The 17,848-nt window shown below is 43.1% G+C and overlaps 1 protein-coding gene across 1 annotated transcript in view; it reads right to left on the minus strand.

The window, feature by feature from the left end:
* Positions 1-9,218: 9,218 nt before the first annotated feature.
* LOC138851487 (arrestin domain-containing protein 2-like) overlaps positions 9,219-17,848 on the minus strand; it is a 108,861-nt gene continuing 100,231 nt past the window's right edge. The window contains exons 7-8 of the mRNA XM_070080684.1: positions 11,054-11,168; positions 9,219-10,015 (exon numbers count right to left, since the gene is read on the minus strand). Of these exons, the coding sequence (XP_069936785.1) occupies positions 9,438-10,015; positions 11,054-11,168 (693 nt within the window). The 3' untranslated portion in view covers positions 9,219-9,437. The remainder of the gene's footprint in view (positions 10,016-11,053; positions 11,169-17,848) is intronic.

Genomic DNA, 17,848 nt, shown 5'->3' on the forward strand with positions numbered 1-17,848 from the left:
CTGCTCCTTCTCTAAGGACCCATGGGGAGATGTTGTCCGGTCCCATCGCCTTTGAGGTATCAAGGTCACTTAGCAGCTTCTTCACCTCCTCTTCGGTTGTTCGTATGTCATCCAACACTTGGTGGTATATTCCCTCTTGATGTTCCCTTCTGTACTGACTTCCCACAGCCCTTCCTGTCTCTACTGTAAAAACTTCCTTGAATCTCCTGTTTAGCTCCTCACATACCTCCTGGTCATTTCTTGTGAGTTCTCCCCCTTCTGTCCTTAATCTGATCACCTGGTCTTTGACTGTTGTCTTCCTCCTGATGTGGCTATACAACAGTTTCGGGTCAGTCTTGATTTTCGAAGCTATGTCATTTTCATACTGTCGCTGGGCCTCCCTCCTTACCTGTGCGTACTCGTTCCTGGCTCTGCGACTGATCTCCCTATTTTCTGTCTTCTGTAATTTTTCCATTCTCTATTGCACTTTGTTTTTGCCTCCTTACACCGTCGGGTAAACCAGGGGCTCGTTCTGATCTTCCCGTTGTTTCTGTTGCCCTTGGGAATGAACCTTTCCACTGCCTCCTTGCATTTTGTTGTTAAATATTCCATCATTTCATTTTCTGGCTTTCCTGCCAATTCTCTGTCCCACGGGACCTCCTGCAGGAAGTTCCTCAACCCTATGTAGTCCCCTCTTTTATAGTCAGGCTTTTCCCATTCAACTCCTGTTACTCTCTCCACTTGCAGCTCTACTATATATTCAAAGCACAGAACCACGTGGTCGCTAGCTCCTAGGGGACTCTCATACTTGATGTCCTCAATGTCTAAACTGCCCAGGGTGAACACAAGGTCCAATCTTGCTGGTTCATCCTCCCTTCTCACTCTGGTAGTGTCCTTAACATGTTGGTGCATGAGGTTTTCCAGCACCACGTCCATTATCTTGGCTCTCCATGTTTCGGGACCCCCATGTGGCTCCTGGTTTTCCCAGTCAATCTCCCTGTGGTTGAAATCCTCCATAACCAGCAACTTTGCTTTGCTGGAGTGAGCTCTTCTTGCCACCTCAGCAAGTGTGTCCACCATTGCTCTGTTGCTCTTATCATATTCCTCTCTTTGCTTCCTGCAGTTCTGTGGTGGTTTATACATCACTGCAATGACCACCTTGTGTTCCCCAGACTGAAGTGTACCTACTATGTAGTCTCTTTCTCCCATCTCATCTATGCCTTCCATTTTCTCGAATTTCCATCTGTTTTTTACTAGCAGAGCAACCCCACCTCCCCCTCTGCCCCTTCTATCTTTCCTCATGATCTGGTATCCTGGTGGGAAGATTGCATCTGTTACTGTCCCCGTGAGTTTTGTTTCTGTAACTGCTATGATGCCTGGGGGACTTCTCATTGATTCTTTCTTGCCATTCCTCATGTTTATTCGTTAATCCATCCGCATTTGTGTACCAAATCTTCAACTTCTGTTCTAATACTGTAACTGTGGTGCGGGGGGTGGGAACAGAGGGATCGGTGTGTGATGGTTGGATTGGATTGTTCAGTTGCCTTGGGGGTGTCGTGGCTGGGGTCCTTCTGCAGGTGTTTCTGGGGGGTGTGCTTGTCCTTTCACTAGTTCCTGGGTTATTCTGCTCTCCTTTTGCATTTCCTCCCATTTCTCCTTTCGTTTCTGAACTCTCTCTTTCCTCGTCTTCATTTCCTCCTGTGTTCTGTCTCGATCGAGGTACACACTCATGAACTCCTGCCTGCCTCTCAGCCGTGCTTTCTCCTGCAGGATCATGGTTCGGGTTGATTCTGCCTTGAAAATTACTATACACAAATAACCCGCACATAAAAGAGAGAAGCTTACGACGAAGTTTCGGTCCGACTTGGACCATAGACAATTACTTTGAAAATTACTTTGAGAGGCCGATTCCTTTTCTTTGTGAACCACCCGATTCTCCGAAAATTTGCCACCTGGGTCATTTCCCCCTCGCCTATCACCTTCATGATACCTTCAATCGCTTTTTTCTCCTCCTGCTTTCTTTCCTCATAAGTTTCCCCTTTAGCTTCGTGTAGCCCATAGACAAACTCTGATCTCTCCCTTTCCACCTCCCACTGTGACTCCCATTGCCTCCTCTGATGTGTTTTAGTTTCTTCCCGTGGAGTGTTCCTTTCTTCAGTCCCTTCCCTAGCTATGGCCCCTATGCTCCTTGGTTTCTCCTTCCTGCTCACCTGTTCCTGGCCCTCACAGGTGTCTGGTAAGGTCCCTGCACATGTCCTAGTTCCTTCAATGTCTTCCAACCTCACATTTTGTCCTAGTGTGCTCCCTGTCTTTGTTTTAGCCCCATGTGGGTTTGACAGGACCTCTGCATACAGTTTAGTTTCCATGCTCCCTTCAGACCCGTTGTCTGCGTCTGATGTAGCCATTGCCGATGCTACTTCTGTAATATCTTTGTCTCTATGCTGTTTCAGATGTCTCAGCTCCTCTTCTAATCTCTTTATCTTGTTTTCTGCTGTTGTGGCATGTTGCTTCCACCTTCTGCATTCTGCTTCTAACCTCTCTTCCATCTTCCTTACCAGCTCCTCTAGTCTCCTTCCCCAGTCTTCGTCCCTTTTCTTGAGCTCTGCTTCCCAGTCCTCCCCCCCCCAGATTCGTCCTTCGAGCCCCTTGTTCTCATCCTAGTTCTAGGTTCCCCCGTTGCTCCACAGAAGGAAGGGGGAGGGGTGGTTAGGGGGAGGGGAATAGATGGTTGGGGGAGAGGGGATGGATGGTTGGGGGAGAGGGGATGGATGGTTATGGGGAGGGGGAGGATGGTTATTGGAGGGGGAGAGGTAGTTTGGGGAGGTGGGTTAGATGGTTTGGGGGAGAGGTTAGATGGTGTGGGGGAGGGGTAGGTGGCTAGGGTGAGGTTGTTAGGGAAGGGGGAGAGGTGGTTAGGGAAGGGGGGAGTACATGCTTGAGAGAGAGAGAGGATGGATCATTATAGAGGAGGGGGAGTGTGGTTATTGGAGGGGGGGGAGGTAGTTGGGGGAGGGGGTTAGATGGTATGGGGAGGGGTTAGATGGTTTGGGGGAGGGGTAGGTGGCTAAGGTGAGGTGGTGTGTACTCACCTAGTTGAGGTTGCGGGGGTCGAGTCCGAGCTCCTGGCCCCGCCTCTTCACTGATCGCTACTAGGTCACTCTCCCTGAGCCGTGAGCTTTATCATACCTCTGCTTAAAGCTATGTATGGATCCTGTCTCCACTACATCGCTTCCCAAACTATTCCACTTACTGACTACTCTGTGGCTGAAGAAATACTTCCTAACATCCCTGTGATTCATCTGTGTCTTCAGCTTCCAACTGTGTCCCCTTGTTACTGTGTCCAATCTCTGGAACATCCTGTCTTTGTCCACCTTGTCAATTCCTCTCAGTATTTTGTATGTCGTTATCATGTCCCCCCTATCTCTCCTGTCCTCCAGTGTCGTCAGGTTGATTTCCCTTAACCTCTCCTCGTAGGACATACCTCTTAGCTCTGGGACTAGTCTTGTTGCAAACCTTTGCACTTTCTCTAGTTTCTTTACGTGCTTGGCTAGGTGTGGGTTCCAAACTGGTGCCGCATACTCCAATATGGGCCTAACATACACGGTGTACAGGGTCCTGAATGATTCCTTATTGTGTCGGAATGCTGTTCTGAGATTTGCTGCCCATATGCTGCAGCAGTTATTTGGTTGATGTGCGCTTCAGGAGATGTGCCTGGTGTTATACTCACCCCAAGATCTTTTTCCTTGAGTGAGGTTTGTAGTCTCTGGCCCCCTAGACTGTACTCCGTCTGCGGCCTTCTTTGCCCTTCCCCAATCTTCATGACTTTGCACTTGGTGGGATTGAACTCCAGGAGCCAATTGCTGGACCAGGTCTGCAGCCTGTGATCCCTTTGTAGTTCTGCCTGGTCTTCGATCGAGTGAATTCTTCTCATCAACTTCACGTCATCTGACACCTCAGAGTCTATTCCTTCCGTCATGTCGTTCACAAATACCAGAAACAGCACTGGTCCTAGGACTGTGTGTGTGTGTGTGACTGTGTGTCTTCCTGTGTGTGTGTGTGTGTGTGTGTGTGTGTGTGTGTGTGTATGTATGTGTGTGTGTATGTGTGTGTGTATGTCTGTGTGTGTGTATGTATGTATGTGTGTGTGTGTGTACTCACCTATTTGTACTCACCTATTTGTGGTTGCTGTGTGTGTGTGTGTGTGTGTGTGTGTGTGTGTGTGTGTGTGTGTGTGTGTGTGTGTGTGTGTGTGTGTGTGTGTGTGTGTGTGTGTGTGTGTGTGTGTGTGTGTGTATGTGTGTGTGTATGTATGTGTGTGTGTATGTGTGTGTGTATGTATGTGTGTGTGTATGTATGTAGGGTACTCACCTATTTGTACTCTATTTGTGGTTGAGGGGTCGTCATAGCTCCTGGCCCCGCCTCTTCGCTGATTGCTACTAGGTCCTCTCTCTCCCTGCCCCATGAGCTTTATCATACCTCGCCTTAAAACTATGTATAGTTCCCGCTTCCACTACGTCACTTTCTAGGCTATTCCACGGCCTGACTACTCTATGACTGAAGAAATACTTCCTAATATCCCTTTGATTCATCTGAGTCTTCAACTTCCAATTGTGACCTCTTGTGTCTGTCCCATCTCTGGAACATCCCGTCTTTGTCCACCTTGTCTATGCCGCGCAGTATTTTATATGTTGTTATCTTGTCTCCCCTGACCCTCCTGTCCTCCAGTGTCGTCAGACTGATTTCCCTCAACCTTTCTTCGTAGGACAATCCCCGTAGCTCTGGGACTAGTCTTGTTGCAAACCTTTGCACTTTCTCTAATTTCTTGACGTGCTTGACTAGGTGTGGATTCCAAACTGATGCTGCATACTCCAGTATGGGCCTGACGTAAATGGTATACAGAGTCTTGAACGATTCCTTACTGAGGTATCGGAACGCTATCCGTAGGTTTGCCAGGCGCCCGTATGCTGCAGCAGTTATCTGATTGATGTGCGCCTCAGGAGATATGCTCGGTGTTATACTCACCCCCAGATCTTTTTCCTTGAGTGAGGTTTGCAGTCTTTGGCCATCTAAACTATATTGTGTCTGCGGTGTGTGTATGTGTGTGTGTGTGTTTGTGTAAAACCTTCTTATAAAATAACATAAACAACCAGCCAATATATTTTAATTATTCGTTATCCTCTAAAACTTCCTCAACATTGCTTCCATTAACAACACATTTATCTATATTTTGAAATATATATATATAATATATATATATATATATATATATATATATATATATATATATATATATATATATATATATATATATATATATATATATATATATATATATATATATATATATATATATATATATATATATATATATATATATATATATATATATATATATATATATATATATATATATATATATATAATTTTTACCAATAAGGCGTTACCATAAATTTAACATACCTAGACTATATTTAATATCAAAAGTACAAAGACCTTTTGTTGTGACTGATAAATCACATGTGGAAAACATAGATTTACAATACTCTATGTAACAGAGAGAATCACTGCAGCCAGCTACTGCACTGTATCCTACTCGAAAAGATTCCATAAATCTACATAAATATATATTTAAACTACTGTCTTTATCGGTGACTAGAAAAAAAATCTCACAGGAAGAAGTCAAATTTCTAGTCTAGGTTAGGGAGGGAATCGGCTGACTAGGATAGTTTCCCCTCTGTGATTATATTTTTTTCTATCTATGATAGTTTCCCCTCTGTGGTATTATTTTTTTCTCCCTAGATTACCTTTAGCAATGCTAACTAGGCTATCCCAAAGTATATACGTATTACAGGCAAGCATACATGCCTCATACCATCAAAATGTATATATTTAGGTATACTACTCTATGTAAGAGCCACACTTTGTGTATATACACATATACGAGTTTCTCTCAAATGTGACTTTACCTCACATACAACAGCATTAAGAAAGCTACAGTGTTTAACACGTAAAGCTCAGTGTTCATGGGTATATGTCAGTGTAGGTCACAAGCTGCACCAGTGCCAGCGGTGTTTTGTCCGTCAGGAAAGAGGACAGTGTCTCCTGACGAGTGTTTGACGACCACTTGAAGACTTACTACAAAGATGGAAAGCAACGATTGTTGCTGAGCAGAGTTACTAGGACAACGTTTCGCTCTGTGTGGAGCTTTATCAAATCATGTTTCACCATGTGGAGCTTTATCAAGTCATGTTTCGCTGGCTAAGGCTTTATCAAGTCAAGTTTCCCAGGGTGGAGCTTTATCAAGTCATTCTTCACTGTGTAAAGCTTTATCTAGTCATGTTTCACTGTTTAGAGCTTTATTAAGTCAAGCTCACTCTGAATGCAACCATACACAACCATATCATCCTGTTTTGCTGTGTAGAGCTTTATCAAGTAGAGCTTTATTAATGCAAATTTCACAGTGTGGAGCTTTATCAGAACATGTTTCACCCAGTGAAGAGCTTTATCAAATCACGTTTCACTGTGTGAAACCTCATTAAGACGTTTCGCTGTCGAGCTAAATAATGCTTCGCTTTGTGGAGCTTTATAAAGTCACGTTTCACTGTTATTTTATCAAGTCATATTTCACTTTGTGTAGAGCTTTACCGAGTCATATTTCATCGTGTAAAGCTTTATTGTCTTTAGCTTTATGTGAAGCTGTATCAGGACACAATATAGAGCTTTGGCGTCCTGTTTCACCTTGTCGAGCTTTATCAGGCTATGTTTCGCTCTACACTGTAGAGCTTCATCAAGCCGCATTTCGCTCTGTGTGGGGAGAGATCCTCAACACATTTCGCGCAGCATAGAGCTTCACCAAGTCACAAGTCTCCACATAAAGCGAAACGTTGTCCAAACAAAACATCTTCTCTGAAACCTTTATCTCTACTTCAGTATAGTCGACAACGAGATGTTTCGACCGCTCCCCAAAGCCACGTTTTGCCCACAGGTCCGGGTTAGTCTACTACAGACGGTAGACTAACTATATAGTATATATATATATATATAATGTATACACACCTATATACATCAACATACGGTAAATGTGTATAGCCTACTATATACATAGACATAAAATGTGTATATAGCGTACTCTATGTATCAACATACGAAAAAATGTATATAGAGTGTGCTATATACACCGAGAGTTTATACACCAAGAGATGGGGGGTAACTTATGTAGATCTAGCCTACTATATACATCAACTTATATAGAAAGTTATAATGCTTACCTATATACATCAAAGAGGTAAACTCATATACTCTATATATATCTAAAATCTGAAGAGCGAGTATTACACCATATACATTTACATATACATTTACATATACATTTACATATTCCTCGCACTTGGAAAAGTGTACAACAAATAAATTTTACAATGGAATTTTTATTATTAGTAAATAAATGAAATCGTAACCGTTATAATGAACAAAAATTTATTGCTATAAATAAAGTACTGAAAAATATTACATAAAGATTTTTTTCAGTTATATTGATTAAGATTTCATAACTGGTTAATTTTCAAAGGGTGGAGGGGGAAGCCAGCGAAAGGCCTCGGTCAGATGACCAAAAGCTCCAATGACGGGTCATCATCTGATTAAGACCCGCGTCGGAAAACACTTGTCCTGTTTCCTGACAAACCTTACCTAACTTAATCTTTGTTTAGATAACAAGGTTGTTGGCACAGGAGTATATCTCTCAAGCTAAATACACTTTAGAGAGGTGTATCTCTCGGTATCTTTGCACTGAGGGTCGTGTATCTCAGTATATGGACACTGAAAGGTCTGTATCTTTCAGTATCTGGGCACTAAGGTATCCCTATGTTAATACACTTAAGAGGTATCATTGGTGCATCTACACTGAGTGGTGTGTATCCCTCGGTGTATATGCACTGAAAGGTTTGCATCTTAATGTATATTTAGTAAGATTTGTAAATGAATTTAGAGGTGTGTACACTCAGTGGTCACTTTATTAGGTACACCTTTCTAGCACTGGGTATGACCCTTTTTGCTCCCCCCAGAACAGCCTGAATTCTTCGTGGCATAGATTCAAAAAGGTATTGGAAACATTCCTTATCTGATCCAGGTTGACCTGATAGCATCATATAGTTGCTGCAGATTTATGGGCTGCACATTCCTGCTGCGAATCTCCCATTCCACCACATCTCGACGGTTTACGTCAAATAGTAACCCTACATCTGCTTGTCATAGCAGAAATTGCAATTCATCAGATTAGGCAACATTATTCCAATCTTCAACTGTTTTGGTGAGCCTGTGCCTACTGTAGTCTAAGTTTCCTGTTTTTACTTGACAGGAATGGAACCCAGTGTGGTCTTCTGCTACTGTAACCCATCCACTTCAATGTTCGACGCGTTGTGCGTTCAAAGATGCTCTTCTGCATACCACTGTTGTAACGTTTGGTCATCTAAATTACTGTAGTCTTCCTGTCAGCTTGAATCAGTCTGTCCATTCTCCTCTGATCTCTCTCATTACCAAGACGTTTTCGCCCACACAGCTGCAGCTCACTTGTATTTTCCGCTCCATTGTCTCTAAATTCTAGGGACTATTGTACGGGAAAATCCCAGATCAGCAGTTTTTGAGATACTCAGACCATCCCGTCTGACAATGGCAATCATTCCACTTGGTCACTTAGATCGCATTTCTTCACCATTCTCTAGTTCGGTTTAAACAACAACTGAACCTTTTGACCGCGTCTGTTTGCTTTTAGGCATTGACGTGCTGCCACGTGATTGCCTGATCAGATATTTGTAGCAAGTGTACAAGTGTACCTAATAAAGTGGCCACTGAGTGTCTGTTCCTCAGTGTATATATATTGAGAGGTGTGTTTATGTCAGTGTATATGTCCTTCAGTGTATATATACACAGAGCTGTATATCTTTCAGTGTTTAGGTATTAAAGTATTCTTGACTGCTGGTATACAGGTGACATGAAGCCTTGACGACCCTCGTGTATTCCATAAACTTAACCCCCCAACAAAAAAAAATGTAACCAAGGCACAACATTGCAAAAATAGTTAAAGTTTGAAAAACTCTAAATCTAAATAAAGATAACATACATATTCTACAATGATAGCATAAATTCGTGTAATACATAAAATGAGTAAACTATAGAAGAGTTAATTTTATCGTTATAAGGCTCATGAGATGACACAAAATACTGTTCATTTACTGGTACCTTGATGCTGATGAAGGGTTCCCGATCGAGGGACTGGAGCTGCTATTCTGGTCTGAGTACCCATGGATACAAATAATAGTCATGAAACTGTTAATGGCTTTAAGATATCTGCCGCTACCACCATATCTGCCACCGTCTACCACTACCACCACCATTTTTTCCATCACCACTACCACTACACCTACCACCATCACCAGCAATAACAATAAGAATCTTTCTCGGTATTACATAGTGGAGGTCTTTATATCTGCTGGGTCTCTGGATGCGAGTCTTTTGGCACTTCTTTTCTTCATGACGGGACCACTGAGTGGTCCAGCACTCATACTGGCGGTCCTGGCTGCTGCTGTCCCACCAGTAGTGGTCTTGATGATCCCTCCAACAGTGGTCTTCGTGGCTCCTCCAACACTGACCTTCGTAGAGCCACCAGCACTGAGCTTAGCACCTCCAACACTGGCCGTCCTGGTGGCCCCTCCAACACTGTATGTCCTGGTGGCCCCTCCAACACTGCCTACCCTCTGTGCCCCGGAAACACTGGCCGTTCTGTGTGCCCTGGAAACACTACCCGTCCTCTGTGCCCCTCCGACACTGGCTACTCTGAGGCTGCCCCCGTCTTGCTGGTCCACCAGGAACCTGGCTCGAGCCGCGGGAGTGTTGTTCAACTTGGCGTTGGGTATGCAGGCGTACACAGGCCTGTACAACAACACAGACTCTGGGTGGTTGTCCAGTCCACCATCGTACACCTGTCCCAACTGGAACTCAGGTCCGGTGTACATTCCACCCTCCACGTGATCACAACACACACCTGTGGGCAGAATATTGGGTTAGTAGGGCGCTGGGTGCAGTTAATGTCTCCCTGATTATGCAGATCACCTCTGATGTACACGGAGCAGGAGAAAGCAATGCAGAGTTGGATTTGCAGTCACTGCTTTTCGCTACTATGCATCATCTATCAAGAGCAGTGTTCCTCTTTCTCTTTCTCTCCTGCATCTGCCATCCTCAGTTTGTCGACTTTGAAATCTCCGCTCTTCGTAGCTACTTCTCTCACCTTGGCTATTCATTTAATTTCGCCAAATCTGTCTTCTCTCATTCTAAACGGACTTCTTCTCTCATTAATCAACTTCTCCGTGAAAACTCCAATACTTTCACCTTCCCCTATTTCCAGTCTGCAAGATTTTAATAGCACCTTCCATCCTCTGGATGTTAAACTAGCATTTCGTCAAGCAAATACATATCCTAGTAATCCATTTCTTATTTCTCTTTCATCTGGGATGACCAGAGCTGATGGGAACGAATCTAGTTACTGTAATTGACTAGAGACCTCAATGCTCCTCCAGCCACTAACGCTTTCAGTGTCTGCTCTGTTTCACGTTTCTTCACCCCAACCAATACATTGGTGAAAATAGCTGTTTTCTTTCTGATAGAAGACAAGAGGAACGTTGTTCTGCTTACACTAGCAGTGCGGTTCTCTGCGTTAGAGAGAATAGCTTTTCTAAAACTGGCCCTATGCTAAAACTATCTACCTTTCTAGCCTCAACAGGGTCGTCTTGCTGAATCGACCCTGAGTTGAGAGTGTGTCTCCTTGAGATGAAGGTATGTCCCCCCTGAGCTGAGAGTGTCCCCCCTCAGCTGAGAGTGTGTCCCCTCTGAGCTGAGATTGTCCCCTTTGAGCTGAGTGACCCCCTGAGCTGAGAGTGTGTCCCTCTTGAGCTGAGAGTGTCTCCCCCCCTGAGTGTCCCCCCAGAGCTGAGAGTGTGTCCACCTGAGATGACTATGTCTCTTGAGAAGTGAACAAGACTCCAGAACTGAAATGATGAGCACTTGCACCTGGGATGAGACTCACTGTATGTGATGTGAGGCTGCTGGTTGGAGTTCGGGATGCGGAAAGGGACGGTGGCGATGGTGATGGGGAAGTGCATGTGTAGGTCCTCCCCAGACTTGCTCATCTGAATGTTGACCTGCAACGAGACACATGTTAGTGGACCTGCAACGAGACACATGTTAGTGGACCTGCAACGAGACACATGTTAGTGGACCTGCAACGAGACACATGTTAGTGGACCTGCAACGAGACACATGTTAGTGGACCTGCAACGAGACACATGTTAGTGGACCTGCAACGAGACACATGTTAGTGGACCTGCAACGAGACACATGTTAGTGGACCTGCAACGAGACACATGTTAGTGGACCTGCAACGAGACACATGTTAGTGGACCTGCAACCATGACGCGATCTCAACAAAGTTACTTATATACACCACAGATCCATTGAGGAAAACATTTCACTACGAGTGTTTTCTTTAAATTTATTGCTTCTGCTGTTGCTGTTACTGCTGCTCTTGTTGCTGTTGCTGCTGCTGTTGTTGCTGTTGCTGCTGCTCTTGTTGCTGTTACTGCTGCTCTTGTTGCTGTTACTGCTGCTGCTGTTGCTGTTACTGCTGCTTTTGTTGCTGTTGCTGCTGCTGTTGTTGCTGTTACTGCTGCTCTTGTTGCTGTTACTGCTGCTCTTGTTGCTGTTACTGCTGCTCTTGTTGCTGTTACTGCTGCTCTTGTTGCTGTTACTGCTGCTCTTGTTGCTGTTACTGCTGCTTTTGTTGCTGTTACTGCTGCTGTTGCTGTTACTGCTGCATTTGTTGCTGTTGCTGCTGCTCTTGTTGCTGTTACTGCTGCTGTTGTTGCTGTTGCTGCTGCTCTTGTTGCTGTTACTGCTGCTGTTGTTGCTGTTACTGCTGCTCTTGTTGCTGTTACTGCTGCTCTTGTTGCTGTTACTGCTGCTTTTGTTGCTGTTACTGCTGCTGCTGTTGTTGGTGCTGTTACTGCTGCTTTTGTTGCTGTTACTGCTGCTCTTGTTGCTGTTACTGCTGCTCTTGTTGCTGTTGCTGCTGCTCTTGTTGCTGTTGCTGCTGCTCTTGTTGCTACTTTGTTCACAGAACATTGTAAAGACTTAGTGATTTTCGACGTTGTACTGAGGTTGTGTGTCACATTGACACTCTGAACATCTCAGGTCCCGAGCTATAGCTTCTGACCTAATTTTTGTACTGGTTTCTGTGTATTGTCACAGTCGCGTTTTTCCTATGCTGAACGTAGATTCAGTTTTATGGGAGTTTTGTAACTTTAGTGGAGGATCTGCTGATGGTCCCTACTTAGTGTCGTTATATTATTTCCCAGTTCCTGATTCTGTGTCGCAGTCGCTTGATATTGCATTGCTATTGGGCTTAGCATTCTTTGTTGTTCAAGCAGACTGTTCGGGTTGCCAGTCGGTCAAGAAGTTAGTTTATTTGAGGACTTTGTCAGTCACTTGTTTAAGTCTTATTCGAGTCTTGAGACATAGCTAACTACTTAAGAGCACTTACACGCATACACACTTACTTGTACATATTTGTAATATCTTATTAAATGTTAATGTACCTGACGGTACTTAAGAATTATAAATGTGATATGTGCTTTCAGCACAATAATATTGAACTCGAGAGATTGATTTTATTTTGATTGCTGTAATTAATTTAATTTGATAATATACCTCTAGACAACTTACTACTTAATAAATTTATTAAATTTTAATTTCTCTAGTTAGTAGCCTACCAGTTGTAATCCTGAAGCACTATTGAATAATACAGAATTTTAATGGATAATTGGACAAGGATACTGACTACTTGTTACGAAAACCCAGTAACAGGCTGGATGCTAGAAGGGCAGTCCTTTCTAGTATTCACTGGAGATCTCTAAGCTTTTAGAATCGCGTTTTTTGTAACAAATGGGGGCCTGTCCGGGATGCTCTTGATCCAAGGTGTTGGAGAAATTGTCCAGTTTGACATACTAGTACTTCTATGATCAAACACTTTGAGTACTTTCCTAATCTGAAGACTTTGAGTTTAGTCTTGTACAACATACCAGGTGGATGTATGTACCTGACTGAGTCTCTTGATCCAAGGAGATGGAAATACTGTTTATGAGCTCTAGCTCTAAGACATCCAACACTAAAATTCCTATTAGGATTATAGTTTCCCATAATCACTCTCTCGTAGTACAATTATTTTCGTGATGTATGCTAAAGTGAAACAGTTAATTGATACTCTGACTTTGTCTGAGTTAAGTACATTAAAACTTCAGACGTGTTGGCAAGTAGCCAAGTATCTCGGTGTGACGTATAACAGGAATTACTCCGCAGAAACTGTCAGAGCATTAATTAAAGATATATTGTTTCCTGCTCATACAGAGATGTCTGATTATGATTCAGATTCAGAAAGCCTAGTGTCACAATTAGGAAGTATGGCTCTATTTGAAGTTGAAGAAAGAGCAACTAAGCCAGAAGTGAGCCTAGTGTCTGACCCTAGTGTAGCTCAGTTCTCGCTCGCTCCTTCCTTCACTGACACTATAGTACAGAGTGTAGCTGGTAGTATGACACAGCCTAATACTAGTACAGTGTATACTACACCTGTATTTACTTATCCTAGACCAGATCTAGACTCTCTAGAGACGGCTGGACCAAGTGTCCGACCTAAGGACCGTCCAGACCATGTTAATTTCCCTACTCCTCCATTACCCACTGGTCCTATCTCTCAGGAACAGTTTGAGAGGTTTGAACGCCTCCTTATGTTGCAGACTGCACAAATAGAGGCACAGAGGAGATTGAACGAAGAAGATTTCCAAAGAGAAAATGTTCGTCTGTTAAGACAACAGACTGATAGATCACAGGACACATTTAATGTGCAGAAAGCTGCATCCATGGTTCCTAAGTTTTTTGAAAGTGACTTAGACACATATTTTGATGTGTTTGAGAACCAGGCTCGTGCTATGAACTGGCCACGTAAGCACTGGGCAACATTGCTTCATACTGCTTTGACAGGAAGAGCTCAAACTTGTACGGCTGCTTTGCCATTTGCTAAGTACATTAGTTATGACGCTGTCAAACAAACTATTCTAGAGACGTATAACTTGTTACCTGTAAGTTATCAAAGAGCCTTTCGTACGTTACAACGACGACAAGATCAAACTTGTGTAGAGTTTGCTCGTGAGAAAAAAGTTGCATTTGAGAGATGGTCTAGAGCTGCTAAGTGTACCAACTACGACAGCCTTGTTCAGTTGTTACTACACGAAGAGTTTAACAACTGTATGTCTGCTGACATACAAGAATATCTGATCGATCATACTACCTCAGATATTCTGGAAACTGCAGCATTAGCAGACAATTACGAAATTTCTCACAACCTTGTACGTACTAAAACACTCAGAAACAAGGTAACTAAAAATTGTCCTAGAAATTGGCAACCTAAATCAGCTGCTCATTGCCGGCCTGATGTACCTGTTACTGTAACTTCTTGTACCTTTACCAGGAAAACTCACAATCCTGAATCTGTCTCTGTGGCTAGACAGAAATCTGGTATCGAAAAGAAGAAAGTTAAATGTACCTATTGTAACAGAAAAGGACATACTAGAGAGTATTGCTATAAGTTAGAAAGAGATGCGAGATACAGTCGTGCGGCTGGCGCCCCCACACAAGTTGTATCCTCTTCCGAGCAACAAAGGCACCAAAATCCTAGCAATTCCTCTTATCCTACTGTTTTAGATAATGTTACTCAGGATAGATGACTAGCGTCAGAAAGTGTATCTGACGAAAAGATTCGTTCAGCGATGAGTCCTTACTTTTCGAGAGATAAAGTAGGATTTGACGAATCACATCTAACTGAGATAATTTCTTTCAGAGACACTGGCAGTTATCTCACGTTATTAAGAGAAGATGTACTGCCCATAACTGACGATACCTATTGCAAGATAGATGTATTGTTAGAAGCCTATGGAGGGGCTGTTATAAAAGTGCCTCTGCACAAAGTTTATATTGAAACAAGCTATTACACTGGTTATATTTCAGTGGGTATATCCAGTGGTGTATTTCCCATCAGTTCAGTGGACTTGTTGATAGGGAACGATATCCTTCATGCTGGTATATGTAAGGAACCACTTGTGATTGATAATAACACTGATGATAATTATGCCATTGAAGCTTGTAGAGAGAAACCTATTTTATTTCCTCTCAGTGCAATTACTAGAGCTATGTCAAAGATTCAACAACCATCCTTGTCTCCTGTTGAGTTAGTTGATGACGATGATTTGGGGTTGAATATGTTGTTTAGTGACGCTCTGCGCCCAGGATCATTAACACTGACTCCCCCCGGTCATCAACCTAGTCAGGACACAACTGACGTTAAAATTCTTACTCATGATGATTTAATCAAGGATCAGTTTGTTGATCAGTCACTGGAAAAACTGAGAGATATAGCAGTTACTGAGAGTGAAGCAAAGGATCTCGATAATTGTTACTATTATAGTAACGGTGTACTGATGGAGAAAAATACATGCAAGTTGTCAGCTGATAGTGTTTCCAACACAGTTAAGCATCTCGTTGTGTTACCAGTTACATTTCGTGAACAAGCCATTGATTTTGCTCACAATAGTCCCATAGGAGGACATTTGGGTGTCAAGAAGACACTCGGTAAACTGGCAAAACATTTTACTTGGCCAAAGATGAAGGAAACAGTAGCTGATCATGTGCGACGTTGCCACGTGTGTCAAGTGACAGGCAAGCCAGCGCACACACCTCCACCTGCGCCTCTCATTCCTATCACCGTGCATGGTGAACCATTCTCACGTCTTATTATTGATTGTGTTGGTCCTCTGCCTAGAACCAAACTAGGAAACCAATACTTATTTACTATTATGGACGCTGCAACACGCTATCCCGAAGCTATTCCTATGAGAAAAATTAATGCTCGTGCTATTGTGAGAGCGCTGATGAAATTTTTCTCCCAGGTTGGATTGCCACGAGAGATACAATCAGATCAGGGATCTAATTTCACTTCTAAGATCTTTCGAGAAGCATTATCTCACATAGGAATAAAGTCTGTACTTTCAACCAGTTATCATCCACAGTCACAAGGGGCTCTAGAGAGATTTCATCAGACATTGAAGTCTATGATGAGAGCTTATTGTGAACATTTTTCTAGAGACTGGGATGAGGGTATACCTTTTCTTCTGTTCGCTATGAGAGAAAGTGAGCAAGAAAGTCTCGGATTTAGTCCGTTTGAATTAATATTCGGACACCAAGTGCGTGGTCCTCTTGCAGTGTTGAAAGACGTGTGGACAGGAAAATCAAATCCATCACTGAGTACTTCACCTTCATTAATGCAGCAACATTTGACAGCCGCTAGAGAGCTAGCTTCGAAAAACCTAGTTTCAGCCCAAGCTAGAATGAAGCAACATTATGACAAGCGTGCTGTCTCTCGTTCTTTTAAAGCACGAGATAAGGTGATGGCTCGGAAATTAGTACCAGGTCATGCTCTACAAGCCAGGTATGATGGTCCCCTGGAAGTAGTGAAAAAGCTTAGCGACGTAAATTATTTGGTACGTACGCCTGGGAAAAAGAAATCTAATCATGTGTACCATGTTAACCAGCTTAAGGCATACTACGCTAGTCCTCTACCTACTACTTCTATTCTTCCTATAACAGAGGAAGAAAACGTCAGTCTACCTGACATCTCTAGAGGTATAGAGGTTCGTTTAGAAAATTCAGTGACTCTACAATCACTAGACGATTTTCTTAGTAACCTTGAAATTGATAAAGCTGGTAATATTAAAAACATGATTTTGCATTTCCCTGAATTGTTCGGTGATGTTCCTAAACGTTGTACTCTGGGTGTACATGACGTTGATGTACAGGGAGCATCACCCATTAAGCAATCACCATATAGGATGAGTCCAACGAAGCATAAAGCATTGAGAGAAGAGGTTGATTTTCTGTTATCTCACGGACTTATTGAACGCAGTAAAAGTCCATGGGCATCTCCCTGTATTTTAGTGCCTAAACCTGACGGTAGTTTCAGGATGTGCACTGATTACAGGAAAGTGAACTCTGTCACCTTGCCTGATGGTTATCCTCTACCTCGCATTGACGACCTTATTGACCGTGTGTCAGGAGCCCAGTTTGTCAGCCGTTTAGATCTCTTACGAGGCTATTATCAAGTCCCGCTTACTGAACGTGCTCAAGAAATATCTGCTTTTACTGTTCAAGATGGATTGTTTAACTACCTCGTCACCCCCTTCGGCCTATGTAACGCGGCTTCTTCATTCCAACGTATAATGAACGAGTTGACCCACAACTTAGAAGGAGTAGAAGCCTACCTTGACGACTTAGTGTTGTACAGTGACGAGTGGGAACAACACTTGACGCGTCTCAGAGCATTGTTTGAGAGACTGACGCACTACAACTTCACTGTTAACTTAGCTAAATGTAGTTTTGGTCAAGCCAAGATTACCTATCTAGGCTTTTGTATCGGCCAAGGTGAGGTTGCTCCTATTGAGGCTAAGGTTCGTGCAATTTCTGAATTTCCAGTGCCACAGGACAGGAAAGGAGTACAGAGATTCCTGGGTATGGCAGGATATTATCGCAGGTTCTGTCCAAACTTTTCTCAGATTGCAGCTCCCCTCACTGAGCTTACTAGTAGCAAAGTTCAGTTCACCTGGACTAGAGATTGTTCAGACTCGTTCAAAAGGTTGAAGCGCTTGCTATCCTCTGCTCCTGTGTTGAAGAGTCCTAATTTCAATCTTCCCTTCTTTTTACATATAGATGCGAGTGGCTATGC

Source organism: Cherax quadricarinatus, unplaced genomic scaffold (assembly GCF_038502225.1).
Source record: "Cherax quadricarinatus isolate ZL_2023a unplaced genomic scaffold, ASM3850222v1 Contig772, whole genome shotgun sequence".
In the NCBI taxonomy this organism is placed as follows: domain Eukaryota; kingdom Metazoa; phylum Arthropoda; class Malacostraca; order Decapoda; family Parastacidae; genus Cherax; species Cherax quadricarinatus.